The 10432-nt window shown below is 37.4% G+C and overlaps 1 protein-coding gene across 1 annotated transcript; it reads left to right on the forward strand.

Moving 5' to 3' along the window:
- Nucleotides 1-559: 559 nt before the first annotated feature.
- Nucleotides 560-2608, forward strand: LOC140888973 (uncharacterized). The gene is made up of 4 exons (XM_073296668.1): nucleotides 560-608; nucleotides 1202-1822; nucleotides 1969-2068; nucleotides 2182-2608. Exons 1-4 carry the CDS (start codon nucleotides 560-562, stop codon nucleotides 2606-2608), a joined length of 1197 nt encoding a protein of 398 aa, XP_073152769.1.
- Nucleotides 2609-10432: the final 7824 nt, after the last annotated feature.

The raw sequence follows: 10432 nt of genomic DNA on the forward strand, positions 1-10432 counted from the left end.
TGCTTGTTACATGAATGTTTTGGTACCTACGTGAGTCCTTGATCGAACTTTTTCCATATTTGAATTAATCCAAATTTTCTTGCTGCGTTTTAGTTAATTAAATTTTATTTGCAATTTTAATTATTATTTTAAAATCTGAATCACTTTTATTCATTAGTCTAGTTAAGTAGGAATAAATATATTTTGGTATTCATATTTATACAGTCCCTGTGGGTTCGACATCTGGACTTTTGTCCACTATATTATAACTTGACCTGGTACGCTTGCCAGTTGATTTTTTATCATACCGATTTAGCCGGTCAAGTTTTTGGCGCCTTTGCCGGGGACTGTTTGATATCAAAATTTTTATTTCGCTTGAGATTAGACATTATTTATTTTCTTAAATTCTGACTAAAATTTCTTGGTGATTTTCAGGTACCTTCTGTTGTGCATGCATAGCATTCGATCAAGAAAATTATTAACACTTGATTTGGAGATCGAACGCACGCTTAGCAGGATCCGAAAAGCCAAGAAATCTATCTATCTAGAATTAGAGTCAGAACCTGAATCTGAAGTAGAGATGGTGGACAACCGTACTGTTTGTGATATTATTAGGCCGCCAGTTGAAGGTTATGGATCTAGCATAGTTCGCCCCGCTGTTGAGGCGAACAATTTTGAGCTGAAATCCTCTACTATTCAGCTGATCCAATTGCAAGCTAGATTTGGGGGCACATCTGTGAAAGACCCCTACACTCATCTGAAGCGTTTTCTGTCGATCTGCGACACGTTCAAGGTGAATGGGGTAACATCTGATGCAGTGCGACTGCGGTTATTCCCATTCTCTCTTCAAGAAGAAGCTGTTGAGTGGCTATATGATTTGCCTACTGGTTCGATCACGACATGAGACCAACTTGTTCAGACTTTTCTGAACAAGTATTTTCCTCCCACGAAGATGGCTAAACTGTTTTCTGACATCATCTCATTCAGGCAGAAGGAAGCTGAATCTTTACATGCGGCATGGACCCGATTCAAAAAATGTTGAGGATGTGTCCTCTACATAAACTTATTCAGAGTCAGAAAACTCAGACCTTCTAAAATGGGACTGATCAATCTGTTCAATCCATGTTGGATGCTGCCGCTAACGGAAGCCTATTCAGGAAGACACCGGCGGAGGCATGGGAAATCATTGGAAATATGGCTGAAAGCAACATTGGATGGCCAGATCCTAAAAAGGAGAAAAAGGCTAGAGTATTAGAAGTAGATGCATTAACAGCATTGAATGCCAAAATCGATGCTCTTACTCATCATATGGCAGTTATGCAGACAGCTTCAGCCAATCAAGTGCAAGTTCAACAGCCCGAGGAACAGCAAGTATTTGAGGTCGATGCAACGAATTTCATGGGAAATCAAGGGAGACAGCCATACAATCCCTACAGTAATACTTACAATACTGGCTGGAAGAATCATACAAACTTCTTGTGGAAAGCTGCAGATCCTACATCCAACACATCAAAGCCGGTCGAGAAGAAGCCTTCCTTTGAAGAAATCATGATGAAATATGTAGCGGGCACTGAGACCCGTCTACAAAATCAGGAGGCTATGCTGCAGAAATTGGAAATTCAGATGGGGCAGATCGCAACTCAATTGTCGAATCGCCCTACTGGAACTTTACCGAGTAACACCGAAACAAACCCCAAGGGAGTGAATGCTATCATGGTCGTGACTCGAGCACAATCTAAAAAATCTGAGCAGATGGTAGAAGAGAAAAATGTGGAGGGGACGAAAATTTCAAAAGCCAAGGAGGATGTGCGCACTAAAAAATTCTCCATGGCAGGTGAGAAAGGTAAGACTTCAAAATTTGAAGTTAATAATGATGTTGATATTTCTACCCTACATTTCCCCCATAGAGCTAAGCAACTGTTATTTGATTCTCAATTTAAAAATTTTCTTGAAATTTTCAAAAACTACATATTAACATACCTTTTGCAGATGCATTAGCTCAGATGCCGAACTATGCCAAATTTCTAAAGGACTTGCTGAAAAATAAAAAGAAATTGAATGATGTGACGAAGGTCACAATGAATGAGAAGTGTTCTACTGTGCTTCAGAAGGAACTCTCACAAAAATTTAACGATCCAGGGAGTTTCTCCATACATGGTCATATTGGAAAATTCTCAGTCGATAATGTTTTGTGTGACTTAGGATCGAGTATAAATTAAATTTGATGTCTCATGCACTTGATAAGAAACTGGGTATATGCAACATTGAACCGGAAAAAATTTCTCTAATATTTGCTGATGGATCTAGTAAATACCCAAGAGGGATGGTTGAGAATGTTCTAGTCAAGATTGATAAGTTTATTTATCCTATTGATTTTGTTATTCTTGACATGAATGCAGATTGTGAAGTGCCTCGGATTTTAGGGCATTCGTTTTTATCCATGAGTAGAGCGTTAGTTGATGTTGAGAAAGGAGAGTTAATATTGAGACTGAATAATGAGCAAGTGATGTTTAATATGCTTAAGTTGGCTAATGATAGCCCACAATTAAAATCTTGCTCTGATTTCAAATTTATTGATGTGTTTCATGCTATAGGTGATGAATGTCAGAAGATTCAGATCTCCGCATGAATTAGTCCATTGCAAATGTTCTATAGTGATGTGACATGCAAGTGCAAGACTGATCTGACTTTTTCCAAATTGGGGGATAAGCCACCATGAATGTTGCCACTAAAGGGAGAACAGTCGGGCTATAGACTATAAATTTAGCGTTGGCTGGGAGGCAACCCAGTATTTATTTTGCTAGTTTACTTTTTTTTTATTTCATTTTGGTTTTTTTTCAATTTTTTCTTTTTTAATGTTTAAGTGTTTTGTTTGGTTTTCTTTTGCAGGCCGGAAGCTGCTGTTTTAATACACTGCGCACGCGCGAGGTCCCTTCCTCGTGCGCGCGCAGGCTCTTAATCTTGAGGAGCACAAAGCGGAACGCGCACGAGCGAGACTCTTCCTTGCGCGCGCGAGCAAGACTCTTCCTTGCGCACGCGCAGCACAAATGTCCAGAGACCCAGAAATACAGTCTCGTGCGCACGAGACTCATTCTCGCGCGCGCGCGAGAGGTGCATAATGAAAAATAGAAAAATAAAATGGGACTCCTCTTTTCTCCCATTATTTTTCATCTTCCCCCTTCTCCACCATAAACCCTAAATTCCCAATTCCCTACTCTCCAATTCCTCCATAAATTCTTGTCACAATTGCCCATATTTTGCAGATTATTGGAGTTTATCATCGCAATTCAAGATCGGGTCCGCCAATTTCTGTCAAAATCCTTCTATTTCGCGCTCCTCACCACCACGCCTCCGCTCACCACCATCGACCGCCTCTGATTCCGGCCACCCTCCACCATGTCCACCAACGATTCCGTTCGTCCGGCCCTGCCGTCGCTAGCTCATACTCCTCCTCGCCGCACCGCTCAGGACATGGACGTTGAGAGCTCCGCTTTCAACCATTATGCCATGGATTATTTTCAGGCCACTTCCACTCATCTCCAGAATGTGAAAGACATGATGCACAGCATGGCGACGCAGTTGGGACTTGATACATCTGGTTTTCGAGCGGCACCTCATTATCCACCTCCATTCCCGTTTCAGTCTGACATTCCGGCCCAATTTGCTCTGGTTGCACCGCAGGATCCCTCCATTCTAGAAGAAGAAGAAGACTAGTCAACAGGGGAGTCTTTTTGTTTCACTTTTTGTTGCATTTGCATTTGTTTGTGTTGTAGTTTTTTATATTCTGAAGCATTGAGGGCAATGCTTTAGATAAGTATGGGGGGGTTTTAGTGTTTTGTATCGTGTGTTGTGTTCATTCTGTTGCATATCATTCGGTTTGTGTTTTGTTCGTAATCATGCATATCATTTTGTTGTTGTTTGTATTGTCGGTGCGAGTTGAATGAAATATGTTAGCCAATGATTATTGAGTGGAAAAGAAAAATTGTGTTGGAAAATTTTTGCTTTTTATTGAACATGAAAAGCTGCCAATTGATTCGTGAATAATATTAAGCACGCATGTTATACCGGTGTAGTGTAGCGATGTAAGTGATGAAGTCCGTGTTTGTTTGACCATTGCACGACAATAGATGTTCGTTGATCATGATAGTGTCTTTGGATTCTTGATGATTTTAGACATTACATGTATAATCTTGGGCATACCTATAAATTTTTTTGAAACAATCTTTTGGTTGCTAAAGTTGACTCCATCCGGGTTACGAGCGAGGAATTGTGTGACGACCCGGTTCTTAATATCTCAAATCATAAAATTAATCCAAGATCATGAATTAAAGATAAGCAATCAACAAGCATCTGAAGCTTCAAAGAATTTTTTTTTTTTTTAGAGGGGGGGTGCGCTCGGGCGGCACTTTTAAGCCGCTCGAGCGCCCACCCTCGGGTTTGAGCACCAAAGGGTGCGCTCGAGCTGCAGTTTTCTGCAGCTCGGGCTCATCCTGGACAGTCCCGAGCTCTGTTTTTCAGCAGCCAAAGATGTGATCTTGCTAAGTCCATATCTCAACAAAAGAGTTAATAACATTAAAAACAAGAACTTCGAATATGATTACAAGATCACGAAGCAACATTCTAGACTAAAGTTCAAGTCTAAGATCTATACAAGCATAATATGACAGCAGCTCATCATCTAAACCGGATCATCACTCTAATCTCTCAAGTCTCAATTCCTCAAGCCCGTCGTTGCCCTGATCCTGAACCACCTGTTGCCATGCACACATACAAACACGACAACAGCCGGATAACTCCGGTAAGAAGCATATTTCCCAGTAAAAGCAACTAACATGCAAATCATGTCATATATATATCAAACTCAATATATAATAAAAGACAATGCATGTTTTAAAATAGGCTTCTCTTAGAGAATCTCTCCTTTCATCGGTTGGGATCCCAAGAAGAAGATATCGTAACTAACCACCAAATCTCCCGATCGAGGTAGGGTTACTTATTTTGCTTCCCTAGACTTTGAAGCCACTATATATGCAAATCAGACGCTAGGCTAAGTCAACCACCCAGGCCATACATATATAATCCCTCAAATCGTCTAATCGAACGATTCTGTTCATTTCAAAACCAAAGAATAGGTTTCACAAGATGAATGCAATATATAACATCAATATAGCATTCATTAACACCATAAACTCATGTAATAATTCACATAAGAGCAAGTAATCAAATAAGTATGTGATTTAGGGAACTCGATACAAACCATCTCGAGTTTTAATCCCATTCAAGTAGTAGTCCACTTTTACCTTTCAAATGTGATGTTTAAGGTGTCTTCTAGCTATCCAAATCTGTACAAATAACCACACCATCTTGCATTAAAATTCTGCTCAAGTTACAGCCCAACTTCAAGGCAAAATACTACAAACCTTGTTCGAAATTCTATCGGTTTCGAATTCAAGATTCTCAAGTTGACATCCCCTGTGTATGAACTGAAATCATAGAATATATATCAAGGAAATATCAGCTAAAACTCAGCAACATCTCAGTCCCATATACAATAGCAAAACAACTTCAAATCATAAATTCGACGGCGTAACGGTATGAGCTCGGCAACCCGAAACTCAACTACAACAATTCTAACAATCATTCACATCCTATATCAGCTGAATATCAATCAAAACCAGCATAACATACTATATGGATTTCGAAATAATTGCTGAAAATTCATAAGAAACCGATACGACATCCGTTCCTCAACCCGACTTCAATATAACACAACATAGAAGTTCAACAACATCAATTCATAATCACATCTGATCTCTGCCATTTTCGAATTCTTAAACCATGATGAAAGATACAAAAACTTAAATCAAATTGAAGGCCTCGTTGCAAGGATTCCAAAACACTTTCCGAAATCAAAATCGGATAACCGGAACTCAAGATATTGCGATTTGAAGATGAAGAATGAACTTGATTTCCTTTCCCTTCCTCTCTCGGTTTCTCTTCTGATTTTTCTGATGAAATAAGTTGAATTACACGTGAATACCTTTCAGAATAACAAGTGTCCAACTAAAAATAAGAATTTTGTACTTTGGCCCCTCAAGTCTCCAAAAATTTCAATTTGGTCCTCAGACTTTCATTCCATTCAATTTCAATCCTAAATAATTTAAGAATATTAGAATTTAAATCAAAACTCCAAATATTCTCAAATTAAATATTCTTGGATTAAAATAAATAATTTCGGGTGTTACAAATTGAAATCATAATTCCTTGTTTTTGACTAAGTATGCGGATTCCATGGGGTTAACAACGAATTTTTGAAAATTACAGTTCCATCCGGGCATGGAAAAGGGTTGAAATCCTAACCAATTTTCCATAGTTAAGTCTGCGGGTTTAATGGGATTGTAGCTCCATCCGGGCTATAGACGAGGGGGATTGAAATTCGAATCTTATCTTAGTTATAGAAAAGTTTGCGGGTAATTATTGGGGCATTAGGAAATTAATTGCAAAATCAAGGGGCGTGTGTAAATTTCAAGAAAGTGCATTTTTTTGTGGTTGGGATTGTTGAGATGACAGAGTACTAGATTGTGATACTTGCATTGAATTGTCATAGGTCGCTAAACATTCTTAGGATGGATTCTTTTGAAGTTGCACGAAACTGGAATAACATGACATACACACACGTTTGCGTTCAACTGACAGTGTATTGTGGACAATCGAAAGTTGTTTTAGTTTTTGGTAAATTGAAGTAGAACTCGTCTGAGGCTATATTGAACATGACTCATTCATACTTGTGTCATTGCATTATGTTTTTGCATGTCTTGCTCGAGGGCGAGCAAGGTTTAAGTATGAGGGTGTTGATAAGTGTGTTGAGTATGCATTATTTTGTGTCAATTTATATTTATTTCGCATGCATTTATTTTATTTTCGTGAGTTTTGTTAGTATTTTATTTTATGTGCATGTATTTTACTCTCCTGGTTGAATTTTGTAGGAAAATAAAGCATTTTCGGAACTATCTATGCAGAAAAGGCGCACGCGTGCGAGACTCTTCCTTGCGCGCGCGCAGAAGTAATTTCCAGAGATTTTGAGGGAAGCCGCGCGCGCGTGAGGCGTTTATGAGGCCACTGATTTTTTGAGCTGCGCGCGCGCGAGTTATGCCAGACACGCGCGCGTGTGTTTGGGAGTGCGTGTATTCAAGAATTTCTAGGTCGAGGAGGATTCTAATTGGCGCGGACCATATAAATAGAAGTTGGATGATCTTTTTGAGGACTTTTTGACTTTTTGATTTTGCACGAAGGCTTACGGCGGCTGCTTGAACAATTCTACAGTTTTTTTTCTTTTACTCTCGTATTTTTTCTAGTTTATGATTTTAGATTTGATTTGATTAATTATGTTTATTAGTGAGTAGTAGTTTTTCTTCGATCAAGGCCACGTCATTGGGCCAGACAATTTATGTAGAAAACTTGATTTGTTTATTTGAGATTTTCTGACTTGATTTGATTTTATTGATTATCGAATTTATATTTGTCTTGTGAATTTCCTGTCCAGTTATTAGCTTGCATGTTAATTGATTCCAATTCGACAGAGGAGGTTTCGATTTTGATCACCTTGATAGTCAACATAGTGTAAAACTGACTAAAAATAGAATTCGGTTTCATTATGCGATTTGGATGTAAACTGAATTTTCACAGTTATTCATGCATTCAAATTTGATTAGAATTACGAAAGATTAGTTCATCAATATTTTAATAGGTTTGATTGTTCTTGAAATAGTCCTTCGAACAAATTAGGAAAATTCCCGTGAATTAAGATTAAGTCTGATGTCTTAGATTGACTGCTTGTTACATGAATTGTCTGGTACCTACGTGAGTACTTGATCGAACTTTTCCCATATTTGAATTAATCCAAATTTTCTTGTTGCATTTTAGTTAATTAAATTTTATTTTCAATTTTAATTATTAGTTTAAAATCTGAATCACTTTTATTCATTAGTCTAGATTAAGTAGGAATAAATATATTTTGGTATTCATATTTATACAGTCCCTGTGGGTTCGACATCTGGACTTTTGTCCACTATATTATAACTTGACCTGGTAAGCTTGCCAGTTGATTTTTTATCATATCGATTAGCCGGTCAGGAAGACATGAATGAACCGATCTCGTGCCGGAATGAGAGGGGATTCTGAGATTGTGTAGGTATGAGACTGCACAGTTGAGGAGGGTTTAAAAGATTTGATAAGCACTACTCATATCAAGAAGGTGCATCATCTTTTCGGGAGCTCATCACATAAGAACTCCAAAGTTAAGCGTGCTTGACTTGGCGCAATTATAGGATGGGTGAGAGCCCCTGGGAAGTTTCTCAGGGTGCGTGTGAGTGAGGACATAAGCACGCTGGAAAGACTAGACTTGATACAGTGAGGATAGTCGTTGAATCTGGGACGTTACACATGAAAACAGTTTGGTTGAAGCATTTTATCAAACACTTTGAATGCAATATTTTTTGACTATGAAGAACACATAAAATTCTTCAACAATGTATCTTAAAAACAGTAGCAAAAGTAAAGTAAATGCGATAAATAAATAGACACAAATTGTTTTATGGATTTTCGGATATCAATCTCCTATGTCACCCTTTCTTCCTTCTCGGAAGGATATCACTAGAAGACTTTGATTTATACAACTCATTTGTACAAACCCACTCTAAGACTAGGACTTATCCACTATCTATCTTAGAACTCTTAGCCACTCGATTGTAGGCCGCAACCTCACAATCCACATAATGCTTAATGTCTCTTATGTCAAGACTACAAACATAATCTTTAACGTCTTTGTGTTAAGAATCTAACTAGGGGTGTCAAAACTCAACCCAACTCGTCAACCCGACACGAGTGGACCCAAAAAATATTGGGTTAGGGTTGGGGGTTTTTGGGTTTGGGTTGACACAAAAGCTAACTCAAAAAAATTAATCGGGTTTAGGTCAACCCAGGTTGAGCCGAGATTACCCAAAAATGTTTATTATTTTATATATATATATATATAAGTAAGAAATATTTGCTAAATTTTATACATTGTATGTTTGAAAAAATTCTATTGTGTATTAATATAATAGATTTTTGTCATTTAATGTTTATTTTGTCTAATTTTTAATTTTTGTACTAATATACTATAATTTTTTACAACAAACTTTCAAATTTAAATTATATGTAAGCTTAGATTTTTTTATTATGTGATTAAATTAAATATTACTATTATTATTGTGTGTTTTGAATTTTTATTTAATTATTTTGTTAAAAAAAATAAAAAAAATTGGGTTGGTTTGGGTTGATCGGGTTAGTTGGATTAGCCGAGTTCGGGTTGACCAACCAATTCAGGTTGGTTCGGGTTCGGGTTGAGAAATTTTTAAAAATTATTTTCGTCAACCCGACCCGAGTCCACCCGAATTGACACCCTTAACTCTCACTCAACTAATCTATCAAATACATCTCTCTTGTATATGTGAGTGAGTTCTGGTGTGAAGAACTAGACTGTTAAGACTCAAGAATTTTGATGTGTTCTTCACACCAAGGGCAATCTCTCAACTAGCTGATAAATCTTGTTTAGACATTTTTCTTCTCTTATAATCTGTCCATGATTTGAATCTCCTTCAAAAGCTTGTATTTGATCTTCAAGATATTGTATTTATAGGTTCCAAGAATGATATAGCCATTAGACACAGAAATAGAGCCGTTGGAATATTTCTGTACTGTTTCTGGAGCTCAACTAAACTTGGAGCTCAACTGAATTTTGGTGCGAAACTGATCTTGGAACTCAACTGAACTTTGGTTCGAAATTGAAACTGAAGTATTTTAGAAATTTTGGTATTGTAGCAGTTGAGCAAACTTCGGTTTGATAACATTTGAGCAAACCTCAGTTTGGTAGCAATTGAGCAAACTCAGTTTCGTAAGTAGACTGATCTTGCCATGATCCGTTGATATTTGAGAAAAGTGATGAAAATGAAAATTGTAGCCCTTTTTCTTGGCTTTCCAAACATCAAGAGTCACTAAATTTGGATTTCATATGATAGAGTTAAGCTCGAAATACCAGACCTGCTCCAAATCATTCGAGAACAAGAACAGTTGAGTGAAAATATGTACAGTCAAGTGTTATATCTCTTGATTTGTTGATTTATGGGCAAAGTGATAAACACAAAGGTTGTAGCCCTTTCTCTTAGCTTTCCACAGAATCAATAATAACTCCATTTTGAGTTCATGTGAGAGAGATATGCTTGAAATACAATACTGTGCCAGAAATTCTGCTCTGCATAATTTCAGTTATAAACTAAAAAATGCAATGCAGTTTATCAATTCCTTATGCTTTGTTCAGACTTTGACTTATGAATATGATTTGTATATCATTGTCTTATCTTTCTAACGAATGCTGAATCATTCCATATGGATAACCGAGCTACAAGATATGGCC

Source organism: Henckelia pumila, chromosome 3 (assembly GCF_033568475.1).
Source record: "Henckelia pumila isolate YLH828 chromosome 3, ASM3356847v2, whole genome shotgun sequence".
NCBI classification, from domain to species: Eukaryota; Viridiplantae; Streptophyta; class Magnoliopsida; order Lamiales; family Gesneriaceae; genus Henckelia; species Henckelia pumila.

What these genes read in the sequence shown, in the direction of transcription:
- LOC140888973 (XM_073296668.1), top strand. Translation starts at nt 560, where the DNA reads ATGGTGGACAACCGTACTGTTTGTGATATTATTAGGCCGCCAGTTGAA. An exon ending in CTCCATGGCAGGTGAGAAAG is followed by an intron (nt 1,823 to 1,968) that starts GTAAGACTTCAA and finishes TACCTTTTGCAG; the next exon opens with ATGCATTAGCTCAGATGCCG. An exon ending in AAGGTCACAATGAATGAGAA is followed by an intron (nt 2,069 to 2,181) that starts GTGTTCTACTGT and finishes TGTGTGACTTAG; the next exon opens with GATCGAGTATAAATTAAATT.